We start from the raw sequence: 20318 nt of genomic DNA on the forward strand, positions 1-20318 counted from the left end.
CCTTCGGGCCGTTTCAGCCCCGTTCCATGATTTTTAAATTTAAGGGCTTGACGGCCCTTCGGGCCGTTTCAGCCCCGTTCCATGATTTTTAAATTTAAGGGGCTTGACAAAGGCCTGGAACTCCGAGTTGATCAATCTCAGTTATGTCCCCAACCCCACCCACACCCATGATTATTAAAATTCAATTTGTCCTTGTTTATTTGCAAATTATGGTTTTTCCGTTAAATATTGAAATATTATATATTTTTGAAAAATTTAATTCTATGTCTTCTTCTAAAAAGTTTCTTCCAGCAAAAGTCCTCCGGAGGACTTTTTAACAATAACAAAGTTAATTTTTTACTAAAAATTACTATTTCTGATGATATAAATGGCCAGTCAAAATTTTTTTTATGAAATATTATGTTTTTGATGTTTCTCTATAACATATCAAAAAATAAAAAAAATCCACAAGTGACAACGCACAAATGAAAAATCACCATTTTTATTTATATAATTTTGATATAAAACATTATTTTCTTTTAATTCTTTTGCCCCTAAAAACTTTTTCTTATATTGATTTATCCCTCCCATAATTATTTAAGGAAACAATGAACGGAATCAGAAACAATTTTTTTATACGGAAGCCCTATGCATTCAACAGAGGGCGAACGCCAAATGCGATCATATATTAATATATAACTATATGGGGGAGATCAATATGTCACCAGTCTTCGGACATATTCGCGCTTCGAAAAGCGCGATCAAGCAGAAGAGACAATGACTTGCAACATGACAATGACAGATAATAAGTATAAGAGAAAGCGCAGTATGGTCAAGGGCTCATATTAGAATTAAACATAAACTTTAATCGGCTTCAATCGTAAATATGCGTGATAAGATACGGTCGTTTCTGAAATCGTCCCTCAACAAGGTAAAATACGGAAGTTTTTCATATTAAAAACCTGTTCATAGATGCATTTCTACGTAAACTCGGAACTCCGGTAAAGGATGAAATGCAAATGATTTATGCTAATAACTTTTATGTTATCGAAATGCTGTGCCAAAGGAACTGCTTTCAACCTAAAAGAACATGCCTTTACAAAGAAGAAAGAGTATATTTGACTTCACTCCAAAAGAACGCTTCAAAATGCTAAAAGAGGTGCAATTATTTGAATTGACACACAATCGAGTTGCTCCTTAGGTGAATACTGCAGAAAAACAGAGTGGAGTTGGCTCGGGTAACATCGAAAGCGCCGCGTATCACGATGAGCATGAACTCACAGTGATCTTCTGGGGGCTAGGTACGATAAAACTTTGCATTTTAAAGCAATGTTCTTTTAGTTCTTTTGCTATTCTGGTCTTTGGAGTGCTACCGTACTCACTTGAAAGCGTGATTCTTCCTTATGTGCTGGCAAACAGCACGGCAAATGCTTCTTGATCAAACCTATCAATAAAGTAAAGAAACACAAGAGTCGAGAATCTATTCTTATATATTCATCTTAATTATTCTTTCTGTGCAGTAAACGAATTCGAGAAGAAAAATCATAAGTTTTTCGCAATAAGACCTTCACTTATTTCAGACTCCTCGTTTTCTTCCTTCTCTTCTTCTCTTTTCTCGTCGTCTTCAAGAAGATGGGGCTGCTCAAAGTGATCGTCGCCTTTAATTTTCAGATATTCGACTAGAGGGCCGATTGATCCACCTGAATTGAACTCAGGACAGTTATCGAAGTTTTTCAGTTACCTTGAACAAAGGAAGTAAAAAAGATTATAGCTATACACGTGGTAAGCATTTGATGGATATGAGGCAGGAGGTGAGGTGGAACAACTTTCGTCAACGAGAAAGCAATGCCACCGCGCAGACCAGAAAGCGACATCACAAACTGATCGTTGTACGGAATTGGCTTGATCCGAAATTGATTGAGAATCCATGTCAGTCCATAGACTGACATAAAGCGGTACACTGTGACTGCGATAATCGTCACGACAAACAGTCCCGTATTCTTAAAAACGTTTCCTTGTTGTCTCCGAAATTGACTTTTATCTTACCCAATTGTGCGCAAAGTCGGTCATAAACTCCTGGACACTCGTAAGGCCAAGCATGATGAAGATTATAATTTCCGCAGTGTTCGCCATCATCTTGAGACTAAAGACGAAATAAAACAATTATCAATAATTTATTACGCGCTGATCAGAGTGCGTTATTCGCAATTGACCACAGACATTGACGAACCTGTATTTAACGACGACATGCGATTCGGCGGACATTTCGCCTTCTGAGCGATCCATCATTACAAAGGCGCAGAAGATTATGCTCAGAATAGCGCTCAAGTCAAGTAACTCGGCAATAAGATACGCCGTGTAACAATTGATGAAGATGAACATCGGCTCAAGCATTCGAAATTTTTTCGTGGCCTGTATTCAGAACTTTATTGTCTTGCTTTTTAAGAAACGTTAGATCACCTTGAAGACGAATGAGCCCAAGTATCCGAAAACACAACCCATCAGAGTGCCACCTCCAGCGACAATGGAGAACTTTATCACAGCTCTCCATAAGTTAACGAAAGTTATCGCGGCATCTCCGATTTCAAGAAAGCTCTCGAAGACTTGATAGAGGACAACTGCGACACCATCGTTTAAAATCGACTCGCCGAAGACAGAAATATACAGCACCATGTTCACCTTAAAAAGTAGAGAACAGAGAAAACATATATACGGACCGTATAATACGGTAGTTAGTTACCTTAACTTCTTCGAAAACGGCAATAACTGTGACTGGGTCGACTGCAGACATTATTGATCCAAACAAAAGGCACTCTTTTCAAACGGCTCAGAAAATTAATCTTCCTTTTTAACTAATCTTTCCCCTGAAAATAAACTCCACAGAAAAGCTCTTTTCAACTAAATGTTTTCGGAGACCGTTTCCTAAAATACCAAGTGGCTTTGACGCTCCTTCATCAATATCCGGAAATAGTCCCAACAAGTAGCAGCCGTAAATGGTCAACCCAATCGCGAACGCATTAAACAATGTGCCAACAACTGCGTATGTTAAAATCGTTCCTATATTCTGGAAGAAAGCTTTTTTCGGCATGAAGAATCCGGCATCGAGCATAATGGGAGGGAGAAGAAACGTGAAAAAGCGTTGCGTGGTGAAGAGATGTTCCGCCAGATGAACCTCATGCACGCAGTAGAACAACTCTCCGGCAATAAGTCTTTACTAAGGGTTGTCGATGCTACGAGGCATATAAGAAGGCAACATTCAGGTATTCGTCGAGCGTAGTTGTGAGCGTAGTGGAATGATATTTTGGCCAGTAATGCTACTGTTATACAGATGCAGACTTTCATAAGGGTACCTTCCTTATCTGGATACTTAAATGCTATTCTTAAGAGTGCGTTAGTTTTCCCATTTTCCTAATAGCGGATCTTCCACATCCTCCCATTTTAGTTGAACGAGGGGTATCAGTGTCGAATTGATTGCTCTGAGCTCTCTGTTTTTGGTGATTTGGTCAACAAGTCCCATGTCTTCTTCGCTTCTGTAGCCTCTAAACAGCTACTTTCTCTATTTCGTAATTTTGAATATGAAAATCGCGGCGAAATGCCAAAATCACTGTGCACGTCAAAAAGAAAGGAGGGCAGTCGAAGGCAGTTTTTACGGAGTCAGAGCCGTGAAATCCATGTCTGATCCATCACAAGATTAGCTTTAGTACTCTAAACTTAAGACACCACCGCGATAATGACAATATACGCTTACGATGTTACGCTGCCACCTTTTTCAGTATTCAAAATTTTGATCTGGCTTCTGTTTGTTTACGTTTTATTATTTTACGTACTGATAAGCAGTAGAAAAGTACCTGTAGCTCATTTTCGTCTCCACTCTCTTGGTTACTTCGGCGAGCAACTTAAATACTTTCCGGTTGAAATCGGAACCAGCAAAGCCGATATATCGCTCGCTTGAGTGGGCCCGAAATGGCTTCAACCATTGTCGGACTTTTCAAAAATTAAGAAAATCACGCATCAGGGAATCAACCGTGGGATCATCACACCTCTTTTCGTACTAATTTACGACTATTTTAGTTACCAAGTCCCAAATCATGATTATTTTTTTGCCAAGAAACAATTTTTGGAAATTTCGATATCAAACTTACAGACGCAAGGAAGGTTTCTTCCTATTCTCGAGCTGTCTTCTCTCTGTCTCTTCCGTCGGTGAGAAAAAAGTGCTTCAATGATCTAATCGGCCAGAAGTAAGTCTGTTTGAGAGAATTCAAAAATAGTTAAAACGCTTAGAATCTTAGCAAAGGATACGATACATGCTCAAGTCTACTTGCTGATCCTCCAGCTTTTCTTTGCATCGAATTCATCAGCAAAAAGTTCTTTAGTAATAAAATACTAAAGAGAAATTGTTACTTCTTTTCTCTTCTTTTCCTCTTCTATTCAATCCAAGTTCTCAAAATAGATGAACGGCTTTCCAATTTGATTATTCGAACATTGCGGCTGGCGATAAAATTGGAAAATTAATGGTGATAATTAAAAGTATTAGAATATTTTTGATGATTGAGCGGAAGAACAAATTGAACCCAATTCAAACTTTTAGCGACGAAAGAATCAAAAAAAGTAAGTCTGATTTTATTAAATCTTAAGAGAGTATATAAACAGAATGTTATATACGCTGTTCTTGTGTAAATGATGTAATGCCGCTTGAAAGTGAAAGGTATAATTTACGGTAGGAGCCCGAAATGCATTGTTTTTGTTTTGGCGTCTCGAGCTGTTCGAAGTAGAGTAAACAAAACCATACAAGTAGAAGCAAGTCGAAATTATTTTCTTGAAGCGCTTCGAAAGACGCTATTCGCATAATTCTAAGCGGGGTTTAGCATTTGCGACATTTTGGGCTGCGCGGCGGTGGCGCTCACTCTCGCTCAACGAACGTGCGCCGACCTCTTCAAGCCAATTCTATTACTTTATTTTATATAACCACCATTGAACCCTTTTTTAAGTCGAGAGAAAGCTCAGAGAGAGAGTTCCTGAAGAAAAGTGGCAGAGAGGTAGATGAGTATATCGGACGATGAAGTGGCGCTCAAAATAGTCGTCGTTGGAAATGGAGGCGTCGGAAAATCTTCGCTTATTCAGGTTTTTATTCTTCGAAATTCATTCTCCACTTCCCTCTTTTAAGATTTATTTTTTACATTAAAGGAGATAACAGAAGTTAATAGACTCTTTTTTTTCGACCCGAAGTCTGAGTTTCGAAGCTGATAAGAGGAAACTAAATTCAAATGAATTCAGCACGTGTTAAGGGATTGACGCGATTAGAAGCTAAAACTTGAAATTCTTTTGGCTTTTGCGAAACGCTCCAATTCAGCCAAACGAAATTAATCGAGCCCGGAGAGAGGGATACTGTCACGCTCCCTTTGCTTTTTAAGAATATCGCTAAGAGGTCAAGCAAGGCCAAACGAGTGATAAAAATGTTCAGAGATTTGCGACTGGCCTCTTTACGCAAGAATACAAGAAGACCATTGGAGTCGATTTCCTCCAGCGGAGCCTTTCTTTGGCCGGCATTTCTATCAATCTGATGCTTTGGGACACCGCCGGACAAGAAGAGTTCCACTCAGTCACGCGGGCCTATTATAGAGGCGCTCACGGAGCCGTTATTGTCTACAGGTGAGCGTTAGCGATAAAGTGACAAGCGAAATGCGCGACGGGCTGAAATTTCAGCTCCTTATCAAAGAACCCATTTATCTGGCTACAGCTGATGTCTGGATTAAAAAACGTCCTTCTCTGCATGACTCAGGAACGACAGGGGACATTTTTCTTTCGAGTAGAACACCTTAAACGCTCGATTGTCAAGTGAGCTTAATAAAAGGATCATGACAGATCAGAGGTCTCCGGAAGTGAGCTCTGAGCACACTTGCGCGCTTTGATTGATTTTCTATTTTTTCTCTTTTTCTCGTAAGAACTGTAGTACGCCTTTAGACTTCGCAGGTGCTAGTTCTAGCACTTGAAAAGCAGACACTTACAAATGATTTCAGTGCGTCGGATCCGGAGAGTTTCGCAAATGTAGAAGACTGGAAGAAGCGCGTGACAAACGAATGCGGAGAAATACCTATGGACGGGGGATAATTTCAGTTTTGTTTTTTACCTCGCTTGATTGACATACTGGGGCACGTAAGGGGACCCTTTTCTAAATACTCAGTCAAGTCATGTTACCGGTTGATGTCCGACCAGCTACGTGAAAGGGTTAAGCCAAGGACTTAAGGAGGAAGCCGTGTAGATCTAGCTCCGGCTGAGAAACGAAAATATCCCTATTCAAGTGCTCGTACATAACAAAGTTGACCTCGATGAGCAGCAAGTTCCCAAAACAGCGGGTCAGGTTGGCTTCACCACTATTTCAAATCACTTATACTCTTCTTGTGCATATTCATCTTATAATAGCCTTATGCCATCGATAAGCTCCAAAGCAACAGGGCTTATGAGAGCGCTGTGGTGAGGCTAGAAAAAGAACGCGGCGGCGCGACTGCGTCTTCCCTTCCAAACGACAAGTGTTCTCAAAGATCAAGGCGTCACAGAGGTTTTCAAAAGGTTATCCCGCGCCAACCTCGAGCACATTCTTGGTAAATAGATAATCTTTTTCTTATTCATGTTTCTTCCTCTCTAAAGGTTGAAATTATTTACCCCTAAGCTGAAGCGCTTCTGGTGATATTTAGACGCTCTAAAAATCAATTTTCAGCATCGAAAAAGATTTCCGACTTTCGCGACTTAAAAACGGAAGACGACGACCGACCTAGGAAGAAAAGAACATTCTGGAGTTGCTTCAGCTGCTTTCGCTAATCGCTCACGATCAATTAACCCTACTATACTGCCAACAATCGCTTCAATAATGAAAAATGACATTTTCACCGAATAAACTTAGAAATTTTAAAGCATCAATGTGTTTTGAGTTTAAGCAGAGGCGTATTGCAATAAAAGTTTTTAGTAAATAGCTTTATCAGTTATGATTTGACACGGGCAATGTTTTACATTGATAGATTCATTCCAGGGAAATTGCGAGGGAAAGAATCTCTCCACTTTGAGCAGGATAAATTTTAATGCCAACAAGACGATATATTCAAAGCTATATCCTTGGTGTCTTTTTCTGCCTGTGCTGGCCAAAAGAAGACGCCTGAGAAGCTACCTTCTCAGCTGGAGTTTGCAGCCAATGTCTTAGTTATCTGTTACATACTACACTGATCGTTATAAAAGATTTAGTATATATTTTTATATGCTCTCGATGCAACAGTAAATATATGAATTAGAAAATTCCCGCCATGTGAAAAGCCAGATTACATTTGAAGACAGCGCAAAAATCGCGTCAGTTGCCACCTTAGCCAGTGTAAATCTTTGAACCTCCTGGGCTCGGTCTCGTCATATGTTTCCTTGATAAAGCAAGCACGCACGGCCCCTTTTGCGCAAGTCACCCTTTTCTCATCAGTAGTGGTCATTTGCTCTTCTTGCACTTGAGTCTTTATCATTTTTTTCGTGAATTGAAGAGAGCTCGAAAATGCCGCTCGAAAAGACTGGCTCAGCGAAGACGGTGACCGGAAATGTCCGAACGGTCAGGCTCAATACTTACAGAGAGAGAAAATTTGAATGCCAAGAATTGGAAAAAGAAAACAACCAACTCTCAAATACGATTGTACAGGTAACTTGACTAGGATTCTGAAGAGTCGTTTATTTGTACCTTCCAGCTGCAAGACATTATTTGCGCGAAAGATGAGGAGATGAAGATCCTGAGAATGCAGGTTGCGGATCAAGAAATCATAAAGGACAAATTCGATCAGTTGAAAGGAGAAGTCGTCAAAGTCGGATCAAAGGTACTTTTCGATATCATTTTTTCTTGCTCGGAACTACAAATGGGCTTCAATTAGACATAATTATACATCTTATCGATATCAAGAATGATAAAGTTATATGAATATTTTCTTATTCTCTCTCTCAAACATTTTCTCCAGCTCGAAACTTCATTTACCGAGGAAATCGAACAATCGGAAACCATCGAGGTTGTTACAGAAAGAATAGTGCAAGCTGCGCCATCTACTCCCCCTCCTCCACCTTCGCCAGAGATCTTCATTGATTATGATCCGTAAGTCTATTTTTCTGAGAATGTTTTGAAATGGGGGAGAAATGTCAAAAAATGCGTGTATAAAAAACGTTGCAAAACTAGACGACCAGATGTGGCATTTGAAGCTGCAAAAATGGATCGACTGAAGAAGGAAAACGCCTTAATCTTCCAGAATGAAATGCTTCAGACTTCACTAGATCAGGAAGGTGGATTAGATTTTTCCTTCCTTTGCTTTATGGCAGGATCTATCCATATGAAAAAGGAAATTTTGAAAAACGCGGCGCTTGAAGAACACCTGGTGACGGTGAAGCAACAACTTGCTCACGAGTTGAAGGAGAAAGAGGGAACAGTTCGTGAACTTCGGCAGTTGAAGCACGAATTAGCAAGTTTGAATGTTAAGCTTTCTGCGGTCGAGCTGAAAAATAGTAAGTGTTTCGATGATAGCTTGGTTGTTTCGATTTCATTCCATAACTCGAATGAGTGCGATTTAACCCCTCTCCAGTCACTAACAATTTGTAGGTGGAGCGTTTGGAAAATGTGTCTATCTCATAAAACTGCTGTCAATGTTCACTGCCACATTCGCAAGTCAACTCGTTTCGCTCTGATACTGATACATTCTGCAATCATAAACGATTCTTCAAATTGGCCAGTAAGCTTTGAGTTTTAGACGAAGCGAAGAAAGACCTTGACACGCTGAAAATGGCTTCGCAAGTTGAGATCGACCAAATGAAAGCGGATTTCAACGGAAAAGAAAAAGACTTCAAGGTTTCTGCTGCCCCTAAAGAAAATCTTAACAATTTCAGGACGCGATGAAAAATGCATTGGAGGAAAACGATAAGCTAAGAGAGCACAACAAAGAACTTATGTCAGATTTGTCTGACGTCCAAGAGCTCATCTCAAATATGTCCGATCAGAACACAAATCAGACATTTTTGCAAGAGCGCATCCAGTCGTTGGAAAAAGAAAACAAGATCTGTAAGATGCTCATTGAGAAGAAAAACGAGACCATAGGAAAATTTATAAATAATTCATATCTTTGTACGAAAAAAAAACATATTCATAAATCATCAAAGCTAGCTTAGAAAAGCAGAAAAGCGGCGACGGAACCTCTGATCTTGCAGCAAAGGTTGATTCTCTTGATGCAGAGCGAGGCGCATTCGAAGAGCAATCGCAAAAATATAAAGTCGCAATAGGAGCGCAAAAACGATACATTGGTAACAGAATTCGAAAAAAACGTAAAAATAAGCGAATTTTTAAGATAGCTTAAATGAAGCTATGCGACTTTCTGACGAAACACGACTGAAGCTCAAAGAAGAGGTAACAGTATTTCTACGCTCTGAGTTATGTAAAATGTAGATTACTGCTCTTCAAAACGAAAAAGTAAAGCTGCATGATCAAGTGAAAGCATTTGTGGAGCTCAGAGCAGCGGAGCAGAATCAGCGAGTCGCCACGGAAAATTACAAAAAGATCCTCGAAGCTCGGAATGAAGAGACTGATGGTCTGCTTGAGCAGTACAGGAACCAGATGAAACGTTTAGATGCCGAACTCGATAACGTTAAGAAGCAGAACGAGGCTAAAGGTGAGTTGTCTACTTATTAAACTATTTGTAATTTTGTTTAAGATAAACTGAACACATCTTTCAAACGACAAACAGAAACTATGAAGCAGTTACTCAATCAATACGAAATAGATTCCAAGCAAAAGGGCGAAGAAAACAAAGTCCTTTCTGAAAAATTGAATCGTCTGATCAAAATCAACCAGGATCTAATCGAAAACAAGCCAGCCGAGCCAGTAGAAAAAATTGTAGTCGAGGTTTTATAATTAACCTTTACAAAAATCAGTAGATTTCTATTAGGGATCGCCAGAAGCTCAAGCTGCTCAGATGAAAATGGAGCTCAGAAATGCAGAACTCGATCGAGATCTTGAGAAGGCTCGATCCTTGATTAAGAGGCTTACAGATGAAAATAGACTTCAACAGAATCAGGTTTCGAAAGAATTAGTATGCCTGTTCTTAAAAATACATTCAGATCGAGAAGTTCCAAGCAAGTTTCCTCAAGATCGACACAGAAAAAATGGAACTGGAAGAGACCGTTCGTGGACTGAAAAAGCGAGTCGACAGTTCCACTTCCTCACCAGATGTTGAGAAAAAGACCGAAGAGAACTCCGCTATGTCAGCTAAGGTGCACGAAATGAACCAAAAACTCATCAAGCAAATGACACAAATGAATGAAGCCCTGAATTATTGCCAAAAAGAAAAAGACGAGATTATTGAAAAATCTGAGAAAGTATTTGAATTTTCATTTAGCCTTCGAATTGATTTTCCTTTTAGTTGATCAAGGTTACTGGGAATATGAAGCAGGAGAACGAGCGTCTCCAGAACCTAGTGATTGAGCTTCAAGAGCAACTTGAAACGAAACTGACGAGCCCCGCTGCCCAAGAAAGCCCCAAAGCGCCAGAAGCTGCCAAAGCCAAGCAAGCTCCCAAAAAGAAGAAAAATAACAAGAAATAGGAATCACGCAAAATGACCCATTTTTGACATTTCTCCGCCAAAATTTTATTTCTCACGCAAAATGTTTTTCTTGCGCAAATCTTTACTTGAAGTTCCGAACACTGAAATAAACATGCAATTATAGAAACGATAGTTCTGAAGGCTCCAATGCAAGCAAATCGACAGAGGAGAAGCTTGAAAAACTTCAAAAGAAGTACCAAATGGAGAAGAAGAGATCTGAAACGATGCATGACGAGTTCCGAATCTTGAACAGAAAGTATCAACAATCTAAAGATACTCTTGAACAATTCAAAGCAACGGAGCAAAAACTCAACGCGAAACTCAAGGTACTTCGGGTCATGTTATTTTTTGACTCAGTTTCCATTCAGGGAGTTTTAGAAGAACAAGATAGGCGAATCGCGGAATCTGCGCAGAGCGAGCAAGAGAGTGCGACAATGATCAAAGATCTTCAAGAAAGAGTAGCGACATTAGAATGCGCTTCCGACGAAGAACTCAATGAGCGATACACTTCGCTCCAGAAACGATATATTGAGTTGGAGTCGAAAGACTTGGACTACACGGAAACCATTGCCACACTGAACAACCAGTTAAACGAGCTGAAAAACGCTCATGAAACCGCGCTGAAAGAACTTGCGGCACAAGCAAGTAAAGACGAAGAAAGCTCAAATGACGACCATGAAGACTTGCGAATCGCGAAAGTGCACAATGAAGCAACCATCAAGTCCTTGGAAGCAAAGCTCGAGATTCTTCAAATGGAGAAGAGACGAACATCTACCGATGAAAACTCGAATAGCTCTGCAAATGTACGAGAGGATCAGTATGAAAAGGACCTCGCAGAAGCTTTGCGCAAAGTTGATGATCTGTCCATCGAGGTAAAAGAAAAAAAAATGATTAAAAACTTACTCATTTTTAGCTTTTCAACAAAAGTCAACAGCTCGATGAGGCCAAATATCAAATCGAGCAGCTAAAACTTTCCCCGGCGAATGAAACTGACAAGGCTGTCGCTGAATTACAACAGAAACTTAACCATGTTGAAAAGCAAAAAGCCCAAATCGTTTTATCTGCTGTAAAGAACAGCGATAAATATGCTGCAGAAATCGAAGAATTGAAAGAGAAAATCTCCGAATTAGAAAAACAAGAGGAAGATCAAGGCAAAAATGTGTCGTCCGAATCCGCTCAGGCGATAGAAGAACTCAAGGAAAGCAACAAGCGATTGTATTCGGAGCTTGTGGCGTCTGAAACCAGTGAACAAACGCTGCGAAAGGAGATAGAAACTGCAAGAGCAAATGTGTCGAGACTCGAAGTACAGAACTCGACAGTGCTTGAAGAAGTGAGTCGGCTCAATGACACTCTTGCCGCAGCAGAAACTGAAATCAACAAAATGCGCGATGAAATTTACAGTTTCAAGGTATGATTAAATCCATGTAAACTTCTCTGAAGCAAACACTCTCTTAGGACTCACACACTTTATCTTCAAGTGGATCTTCTATCAGCAGCTCACCAGAAGACTTATCAGCAAAATACACTAAACTGACATGCATTTACAGAGCAAAACTTGAGGAAATTGTTAAACTAAGCAAAGAGCTCCAAAAGTACGTGCTATTCAATCATAAGTACTCGTCTATACCGTGATAAAACATTATGTTTTCAGGAAAGAATCTTTGGAGAACGATTTAAAAGTCGCCAACGAAACTATCAACAACAAGGATCAGAGCCTACAAGATATTCTCTCCAAAAATACAGCATTATCTTCCAAGGTTAAAGTCTTGGAAGAAGACTTAGAAGAAATGAAAAACGAGGTGGACAGAAAGGCGGACGCAATAAAGAAAATGAAATCCGGCAAAAACGACAGACAGTGGTCCCAAATGCTGGCTAACAACGGCGTGCCTGAATCGGGTAGAGTTTCTCCTCAACACCATGTACAACATCACACTGACAACTTTTACGATGAAAACATCGAAAATGAATAAATTGCTGCAACAATCTTTTATGCATTGACGAATGTCTTCTATGATTTCGCAGTTGAAAGTGGTCAGTAGGAAGTTGAGCTGGTTATTTCGTGTGTCTAAATGAGTTTATAGACTTGTCCTCGTTTTCATCTGATGCTGAGGAGGACTTTGCAGTTTCGACTCCGAATGTCGCGATGCAGTTGAGAATCAAGGACGACACTATTCGAGAGTTGAGACAGCATCTTGAAGTGAGAACGGCCGAGTTTGAAGCCTTAGAAGCCAAACTAGCGGATATCAGTCTTAGGAACAGTGTTCAAAATTATCAGTAAACCCAAATTTTCGTAAATGGTAGAGGAGTATTGAATCTGAATTAAGAATAAAAAATACATCGGAGGATGAAATTCGAGAGCAATTGTCCAAACTAATGGTGCAAATCAAAGAAGTACGAGATGATAATGATAGACTCGAGCAAGAAAATCTTGATCTAAAGGTTTAGTAAATTAAAGAAGTTTACAACTTATCTGAAATCAAGGAAGAGTGCAGCAAACTTATGGAAGAGCAGCTAGCCCAACCCTCAAGTGTTGAATCAATCCAAAGACAATTAGATGATTTGACAGAGATTGTCGAGGTTTTTGATTTTTTAAATTTTTCATGAAAATATTCATAAGTCAAAAAATAACGACGAAGAAAAACTGAGGAAAGAATTGGAAGAATTGCGCGCCAGAATTCGAGAGTACGAGGACGCAGAAGAAGTTCGATCAAACTTATTCCACGGGTCTCGTGGGAGCTCTCCGTTCTGGGTTCGCACAAAAAATTTAGTTTTAAAAAACGGCAGACAAAGACAATGCCTATCCATAAAAGCCTGACACACTTGCCGACTCTTTGGCTGCATTAAACGACGAGAACCATTTCCTTCGAAGAAACCTGTCGAAGTCAGAGCTCGAAATCGAAGAACTAAAGGATCAACTCGAAGGAACGATCTCCTCAAGGTATCTTTTCGATAAAATCCATATGCTTTACCCTTTAAATGCATTACAAGAGTCTCTGCCGAAGAGTTCGAAAAACTAAAATCTGAATGCCTTGAGCTTCGATACTACAATGATGACCTCGTCACTCAGCTAGCAAAGTTAGAAACTGGCCGGAGTACATCCGACTATGAAGATAAACTAACAATTCAGCTAGAAATGATCAACCAAATGAATGAGGAGCTGGAAGTTTTAAAAGGTCGGCCTGCGAGTACTGTATATTCTTGAAAGCTTGTTTTAGATCAATTGCACGAAAAAGATCGTAAACTTTCTATTCTACGACGCAGTGCCCGAAAGTAACATGTTTGTAATAATTACAGTATAGTATATGAATTCCTTTAATCAACAAATAAATTTGCGGCTGGTGACTAGGGAGGTTTGCAATTAGTCTGGGTACAGACCCAGACTTCGAGCTACAATTGCTAGTCTGGGTCCAGGGCCCAGACTTGGTTATATTTTCGTAGTCTGGGTCTCTGGCCCAGAGAAGATCTTTTAACCCGTAGTCTGGGTCCAGGGGCTGGCTGGCGCCTAGTTTCACAAACTTTATCAACCCGGTTCAAAATTTCGGGAGAATGGTTCATAATTTCGGTCAGAAAAGTGACTCGAATTGACTGAAGGCGCGGTTGCATAGAAAGTTTAACTTTTAAAAAAAAGAAAGTTTTAACTTGAGTTTCTCTTCGAAATCAGGCGCGGAGCGCATATTGACCCGTAATTTCTTACTTTGGAAAATTTTGGGAACCGGGTTCACACAGATCATGAACTGTGTCCACCCGATCCAGGGCTGATGATCGCGTGAGTCAAAAGAAGGCTATAATGTGAGCACTGTGCCGAAATCCTAGTACAAACTACCATCTGAAAGGCTATTTACGGCCCTGGACCCAGACTACGAGTGAAAAGAGCTTCTCTGGTCCCGAGACCCAGACTACGGAAATATAACCAATTCTGGCCCCTGGACCCAGACTAGCAATTCTTACTCGAAGTCTGGGTCTGTACCCAGACTAATTGCATACTTCCGTGACTAGTGTTCTTTGGATTAATTCTTGTCCTCATTGTTCACGCCGAGCGAAAATGTTAACCTGGCAAAGTATTGGACCCGCTCGTAACCCTGTCGGTATTGAATGGATCAAACGAGCAAATTCAATAAATAAAGTGAATGAATGCAAAATGCCATTTATTTGGTTTCTCAAATTTTGTATCAGAAAAAGGCGGAGACATCAAAGAGAAAGCAGGACAAAATGTCCAAAATGTAAAAGACACGAAGATAAAAAATATCTGAACGGGTTAATTTAGCGGGGCAGCAATGCCCGGGGAAGAAAATGGCTCACTTAATTTCGCAGATCTTAAATTAACTGAGTAGGAGGAAAAGCTCCTCGACTACGAGAAAGTGGAGGCTGCAGTAATATTAAAATAGGGTCAGAAGAATAACTAGCTCATAGAATTGTCTACGAGCGAGTTTCTTTAGTCTTAGGGTTAGAAGATCGAGAAGTCAAGTGCTTCACAATGGGCACTGGCATGAACTGCCGTTGCTCTTCATAAGCTCATGAAGATTGTCTGTTCCTTATTCTCTAATGAGACTTCTTTGCGCACGCCTGAGGCGGTTTGCGATACGATCCGTCCTTGGTAGTGGACTTCGTTCTTGTAGTTGTGATAATTCGACGATTGGCAATTATTGAATTGCTTTGAGAGCGGCGGGTGTGGTCCGCTGACGGGCAAGGCCGGAAACGTCGAGTTCTCGTCGTAGTAGTTCATCTGGACGAGCGAAGCTGAGTTGGGCGCCAGCTGCGGCAGTTGAATCCCTTGCGAATGACAAAAGTGCTCCACTTGGTAGCGCAAATGGTCGAGCTGCTGTCTAAATGCGACTGATTATTTTCTGTCGCTTTATTTTTGTAACACTTTCCGTCTGGATTTGTTACAACAAGCGCTACTTTCAATTAAGCTGTGGCGCGGGATTATCCTAGCTCACTTAAAATCTCGGAATCCGTCAAAATCACAAAGCCTATTTGGCAACACTCACCTGAGTCTGTAATTTTCGTACTCAAGATCGTGGTTCTCGTGCTGCAAAACGTTCACCTCGTCTTCCAGAGTGCGCGTCTTGTCAAGTCTTCGTTGTCTGCAGCGTCTGGCTGCTTCTTTATTTCGCTCTCGGCGCAATTCGCGTTTCGCAAGTTCAATCTCAGACAATTCTGAGTCGGCCCTCCAAATTGATATCAGCATATAAAGCCAGATTTTATTTGTACCTTTTTGCTTTACGGCCAGGACGAGAATGTTTTTTCAACTTTCTGTTGTTTTGGATCTTAAGCTGAGCGCTTGGGTGTTGCTGTTTGTTCTCATTGGTGTCGGGGGTATTCTTATAGTTTTCGAATGAAACGACATCTTTGGGTTGGGGCTGGGTGACTGATTGGGAAGGAGTGATGTACTGGTTGCTAGTAGCCGACAATGGGCTTGTGGAACCATTTGACTGCATGGAAAGCGTTGAAATAGCGGAGTCCGAAAAGGTGGAGTAAAAGCCAAAGCTGTTCATTTCTGGCGAGCTGGAACAAAACATCGAATCAGGCGAAAGGTTCTCTACCATGGGTTCAAGATTTGTTGAAAACGAAAAAAAAGAAAAATAAAAGGAAAAACTACTTCCGTCAAAGTTATCTCCCAGAGGATATACTTGTCAAAACAGCCTTTGCTTACATATTCAAGTTAGGCTACCGTAATTATTCATTATTTTAATTAATTTATTCGGAACATCGGATTTTTTCCTAGATAATTTTTTCCGATAGAAAACAAAGAAGTATTGACAATCAAGTAAGTTTCGCAAATTTTTTTCAAGTGATATCTCTTTATAAAAGCTGACAACTCCGTAAAAATCTCTGAACCATTCCTCTGTTTTCAAGCGGTACGACGTCAGTGAATGGTGGACTACAGCTGCCCTCGGAGCATGGTGACGAGCTTGGCGTGGGGGCGCTGTTGGTGCTGCTTCTGTTGCTGCATGAGCTCGACAAACTTGAACACCTGAGCGAGTCTGCGTCATTTTCAGCGCTGGTGGAGCGATGGTCCGGCAATTGCATTCGTTTTGAACTCTCTTCTTTCGAAGCCCACAGGTTACCAATCAATTGATCGACCCTGGTTACTTTTCGATTGTATCCTACAAATTCTAGCGTTACTCAAAAGAACCACTTTGAATGAAAAATCGAGGAAAAACGACTCTTTTTATGAAGATTCTCCCTCTCTTCTACTGGTTTGACATAGAACGTGGGAACATGGCAGAAATTATCTTTAGATTGGAAGATAAACCCTCGGCCGGTCTTTATGAAAAAAAATCTGATGGGTCGATAATAGTTCGTATTTTTTAAACGAAATTGACGGATCAGCAAATTGTGAAAATTGCTTCACACGCAAGAGACAGAGGCGCTAATTTGCAAGCGTTTCCCGTTAATAATCCTATCGGAAGTCTTCTGGGCGCAAGAGTTGCAGGGTGCGAGTGGCGGCGCTTCGCTGATCCCTTTGGCGGAAGAGGCGAATCCCTTCAACTATTACTTACCGGTATCCATATTCCCATACTCTTCAGCGTTGGAATCGTTGTTTGAATGGGTTTTGAGGCCACGTTCGACGCGCCGCCTTTAAATAGTGCGGCGGTGGTGGCGGTGCCGGACTCTGGATTGAACTAGCGCCGCTCGAGCTGGCAACTATCACGTTGATCTGAAATTGGTAATTCTCTTCGACTTTACAGACTTTTGAGTAAAATACGAAGCCCTATTCATATACCTGTGTGCGCGGCGAGTCGAACGTTGTGGTGATTCCTTGGCGGATGAGGCCGCTTTTATGCGCAACGAGAAAGAGCTGGTGATTCCTCTAATCACTGGGCCGACACTGAATTCTAACTCCTGGAGCACGGTGTATGATACCGATAGAGGTGCTTCATCGGACGCAGACGAGGTTGGCTGCAGCAACGCCAGCGAACACGCCAGGAACACGCGCATTGCGTCGGTGATTCAGGTAGAAAGCGAGCGAGGACGGGCCGCTGTTACGACCGACGATCTTCCGTAAACCAAACACCACCACGCGTCCGAATTCCAAGTTTTGTCCACGCGTCGACCCTTAATTAGACGATCAGATGCCACTTAATGGATCGTCCGATGCGCGACGAGGCGCGTGCCGAAATCTATCCTTATTCCTAAGAAGCACATTACGTCGCAGTCTACATATTCCTCACTTTCCACTCCAAAACAAAAAGCCCAGTGAATAACCCAATAACAAATCAAAAGACTAAATTATTGTTCAGTTTATTTCACAGCTTGTTTTACTTAGGAGTCGTCGTAGGACTGTGAAAGCATCAAAACAGAGGCACTTAGTATATGATTAGTGTAGTTTTAGAACAGAGATTCCGCTGAGTTTCCTCTATGTTTTCAATTGAAACAATCAAGCGTGCGCGTAAAAACTCTTATTCTGTTATTAGTTGATACGGTCCTGAATAAACGAATTCATCGACTCCAGCTTGAGAAGGACTTTCTGCGCGAGCTGAAATTTTTCATTTGCTGCCCGAATTTTAGCCAAATTGAGTTCATCGACCAATTGAGCCATCATAATTCGCGTTTCTTGTGCATTCTCTCGCTTCCACTTCAATTCCAGTTCAGCTAGGCGAGCTACAGATATCTTTTAGGAGTTATTGTCACTGATCTATTTTTAAGAAACCTGTAGAAAATTCCAGTAAATAAGATAATAAAAGAATCGAGTCTCTTTAATAAGCGTGATGAAAGCGAAATCGACGAAAAGTCGTTCGTAGCGCCTCAACTCAGTCGAATTAATTGGCAGATTTACGAACTTCGCAACTGACCAGTCTATATTTCTACTAATTACAAATCTCAATCGAGCATTCTACCTTTTGAATTGAGCAGGCTTGTTTGGTCCTCTTCTTTGATTTCATCTTTTTTCATGCTGAGCTCGATACTTTGAATAACCATCAAATCGTTATTGAGACTTTTCTCGAGATCTGCAAGATTTTTCTTGAGAATCTTTTCGATAGACGATTCCTTGGCTACTTTCGTTGGGAAGAGTTTTCGATGCGTGAAGAAATCGGAGAGTGCGTTTAAATAAGAAATTTTTTTCTCCAAGTCTGAGTTGATAGCAAGTTCTGGGTAGACGCTCTCATCGAGTTGAAGCAATTCTTTCTCGAAAGAGCGAAATTTTTCTTCGTAATCTAGCAGTTCCAGCGCTTGTTTATCCTACAGCAAAATCAGAATAAAGACTAGACTAGGATTTGTTACCTGTATCGTTATAGGAAGAACGATGCCATGATTACTTTGCGACCTTGGCCCGTGAACGTAGATCTTTGCGCTGACCTTATCGCAGAAGTCGTCCCCATCGTCGATGAATATGTCTACCGTATTTATTGATTTGATATCCTTCGTTTTTTCGATCCAGAGCAATTTGGAGCAACTTATCTGTAATTAACTTTTAACTTCGGATTCAGCCTTACAGTAAGTCATTGACGACATAATTGAGAATATCTCTGTCTGTTTTGACCAGCACACGCAAAACTTTGTTTCTAATAAGGCAATCGAAAATGTAAAAAATCATTCTTCTGAGCTGAATACTTTTGGAAAGGAATCTAGTGCAAAGATCTTTTTTCAGAAAATGCTGGCCCAGTGTCAACGGGGGATCACCAAAGTTCAGAGATCAGGATTTATACTTTTCCCCCTTATTTACTGCAGTTCTTATAACTTTAAAATCTGAGCGCAAATATGATAGATGCAAATTACAGAATCATCTGATGATTTTCACCAAAAATTCGTTTTCAGGAAAGCGACAGTAACTTATTCAATTGGGATCGAAAAAGTACTAGAAAATCGAATGCGAGAAGCGGAAACAAGGAAAAGAAGGACAGCACTTTTTTGAACGGGCTCCTCATGCAGCTGGAGAGAAGAACTCTCTAAAGAACCACTTGCATTCTACCAACCCATTCATCACTCAAAAACAGCACCATGCAGTTATTCCGCTGTCAAATTATAAAACCAAGAAGCTGACGAGAATAAATTAAATTAACAAATCTTATCTTTTGTCAGCATGAAAATGCGAAGAAGCTGCTTTAATCCCCAATTTGCGCCTTCAGATTGAATACATTGAGATGGCTAATTATGCTCGCCTTTATCTTCAGATTTCAGTGTATTGAAATGATCCGCTCGAGTCAAGGCCGAAAACTATAGACTTCCCGTCAAAACAAGGTCGTATTGACATCGTCTTCAAGTCCAAGCAACCTAATTGACCGAATTTCAATTAAAAACGGTAATCAGCTCTGTCTTCTTTCCGAGTATAAGCCCCATCTCAATTAAAAACAAGTGAACTCATTTTCAAAACAAGTTTAGAAATTGGTAAATAACAAACATATCTTTAGTTAATCGTCGAATAACGTTGCCAAGTTTTCGATAAGAGTTAGGCTTAGGGTTAGTAAAAATTCTAAAACTTGTGCGCTTTGACTGTACAGTACTGTAATTTTAGAGCCTGCCAGTACTTGAATAAGTGACAAAAATATAACTTTTAAAGTAATTATATGAAAATTTATGAGCAGTCATAAGACGTTCCATTTTAAACTTCCAAAATCGATCTGGAAAGTAATCTGATTGCAATAAAGCATGGATTGGCAGCAAATTGAAAGAAAGAACTCCTATTTGCTCGATCTCGAACGAGTAAAAGTTAAGAAGTAGGAGAGATTATTCCCTTGAGGACTGATAGGTTGGATTAGTCTGATTCTATTTCTGACAGAAAATAATTAACCACCAAATAAT

General features: G+C 40.4%; 4 protein-coding genes across 6 annotated transcripts; 2 read left to right on the forward strand and 2 right to left on the reverse strand.

Annotated features, from left to right (window-relative positions):
* Positions 1 to 1467: 1467 nt before the first annotated feature.
* On the reverse strand, positions 1468 to 2789 carry LOC145710611 (sodium/hydrogen exchanger 3-like). Its single transcript, XM_081788398.1, has 6 exons — positions 2720 to 2789; positions 2440 to 2658; positions 2210 to 2391; positions 2026 to 2122; positions 1721 to 1979; positions 1468 to 1679 (listed from the first exon to the last, which is right to left on the reverse strand). Exons 1-6 carry the CDS (start codon positions 2768 to 2770, stop codon positions 1522 to 1524), a joined length of 966 nt encoding a protein of 321 aa, XP_081644524.1. The 5' UTR covers positions 2771 to 2789; the 3' UTR covers positions 1468 to 1521.
* Positions 2790 to 4922: 2133 nt separating this feature from the next.
* On the forward strand, positions 4923 to 6858 carry LOC145708538 (ras-related protein Rab-23-like). The gene is made up of 5 exons (XM_081786221.1): positions 4923 to 5100; positions 5441 to 5628; positions 5997 to 6337; positions 6467 to 6578; positions 6695 to 6858. Exons 1-3 carry the CDS (start codon positions 5020 to 5022, stop codon positions 6085 to 6087), a joined length of 360 nt encoding a protein of 119 aa, XP_081642347.1. The 5' UTR covers positions 4923 to 5019; the 3' UTR covers positions 6088 to 6337; positions 6467 to 6578; positions 6695 to 6858.
* Positions 6859 to 7401: 543 nt separating this feature from the next.
* Positions 7402 to 14015, forward strand: LOC145707535 (uncharacterized). 3 transcript variants are annotated; one of them, XM_081785075.1, is made up of 14 exons: positions 7402 to 7645; positions 7692 to 7817; positions 7956 to 8086; positions 8168 to 8265; positions 8326 to 8490; positions 8733 to 8830; positions 8869 to 9074; positions 9137 to 9279; positions 9324 to 9382; positions 9422 to 9644; positions 9687 to 9877; positions 9921 to 10049; positions 10093 to 10350; positions 10395 to 10659. In XM_081785075.1, the coding sequence occupies exons 1-14, from the start codon at positions 7505 to 7507 to the stop codon at positions 10572 to 10574; spliced, it is 2148 nt and encodes a 715-aa protein (XP_081641201.1). In that variant the 5' UTR covers positions 7402 to 7504; the 3' UTR covers positions 10575 to 10659. The 3 variants fall into 3 exon arrangements, 2 of the variants coding, with proteins under 2 accessions (XP_081641201.1, XP_081641202.1); XR_014134758.1 differs by lacking the exons at positions 8168 to 8265; positions 8326 to 8490; positions 8733 to 8830; ... (6 more) ...; positions 10093 to 10350; positions 10395 to 10659 and adding exons at positions 10699 to 10900; positions 10943 to 11446; positions 11488 to 11982; ... (5 more) ...; positions 13563 to 13747; positions 13790 to 14015; XM_081785076.1 differs by lacking the exons at positions 8168 to 8265; positions 8326 to 8490; positions 8733 to 8830; ... (6 more) ...; positions 10093 to 10350; positions 10395 to 10659 and adding exons at positions 10699 to 10900; positions 10943 to 11446; positions 11488 to 11982; positions 12030 to 12166; positions 12226 to 12562.
* Positions 14016 to 14702: 687 nt separating this feature from the next.
* Positions 14703 to 16101, reverse strand: LOC145708249 (uncharacterized). Its single transcript, XM_081785906.1, has 3 exons — positions 15786 to 16101; positions 15563 to 15742; positions 14703 to 15397 (listed from the first exon to the last, which is right to left on the reverse strand). Exons 1-3 carry the CDS (start codon positions 16091 to 16093, stop codon positions 15079 to 15081), a joined length of 807 nt encoding a protein of 268 aa, XP_081642032.1. The 5' UTR covers positions 16094 to 16101; the 3' UTR covers positions 14703 to 15078.
* Positions 16102 to 20318: the final 4217 nt, after the last annotated feature.

Source organism: Oikopleura dioica, chromosome XSR (genome assembly GCF_907165135.1).
Source record: "Oikopleura dioica chromosome XSR, OKI2018_I68_1.0, whole genome shotgun sequence".
Taxonomy (NCBI): domain Eukaryota; kingdom Metazoa; phylum Chordata; class Appendicularia; order Copelata; family Oikopleuridae; genus Oikopleura; species Oikopleura dioica.

Excerpts from the sequence above, each read along its gene's own strand:
- LOC145708249 (XM_081785906.1), bottom strand. The coding sequence starts at position 16,093 with ATGTTTTGTTCCAGCTCGCCAGAAATGAACAGCTTTGGCTTTTACTCC. Across the intron at positions 15,743-15,785 it reads CCTGGCCGTAAAGCAAAAAG|GGCCGACTCAGAATTGTCTG; the intron begins GTACAAATAAAA and ends ATCAATTTGGAG. Across the intron at positions 15,398-15,562 it reads TACGAAAATTACAGACTCAG|ACAGCAGCTCGACCATTTGC; the intron begins GTGAGTGTTGCC and ends AGTCGCATTTAG.
- LOC145708538 (XM_081786221.1), top strand. The coding sequence starts at position 5,020 with ATGAGTATATCGGACGATGAAGTGGCGCTCAAAATAGTCGTCGTTGGA. Across the intron at positions 5,101-5,440 it reads GAAAATCTTCGCTTATTCAG|AGATTTGCGACTGGCCTCTT; the intron begins GTTTTTATTCTT and ends AAAAATGTTCAG. Across the intron at positions 5,629-5,996 it reads GGAGCCGTTATTGTCTACAG|TGCGTCGGATCCGGAGAGTT; the intron begins GTGAGCGTTAGC and ends AAATGATTTCAG.
- LOC145707535 (XM_081785075.1), top strand. The coding sequence starts at position 7,505 with ATGCCGCTCGAAAAGACTGGCTCAGCGAAGACGGTGACCGGAAATGTC. Across the intron at positions 8,266-8,325 it reads GCTTCAGACTTCACTAGATC|AGGAAATTTTGAAAAACGCG; the intron begins AGGAAGGTGGAT and ends TCCATATGAAAA. Across the intron at positions 9,383-9,421 it reads GACTGAAGCTCAAAGAAGAG|ATTACTGCTCTTCAAAACGA; the intron begins GTAACAGTATTT and ends TGTAAAATGTAG.
- LOC145710611 (XM_081788398.1), bottom strand. The coding sequence starts at position 2,770 with ATGTCTGCAGTCGACCCAGTCACAGTTATTGCCGTTTTCGAAGAAGTT. Across the intron at positions 2,659-2,719 it reads CCGTTTTCGAAGAAGTTAAG|GTGAACATGGTGCTGTATAT; the intron begins GTAACTAACTAC and ends CTACTTTTTAAG. Across the intron at positions 2,392-2,439 it reads TGGGCTCATTCGTCTTCAAG|GCCACGAAAAAATTTCGAAT; the intron begins GTGATCTAACGT and ends TTCTGAATACAG.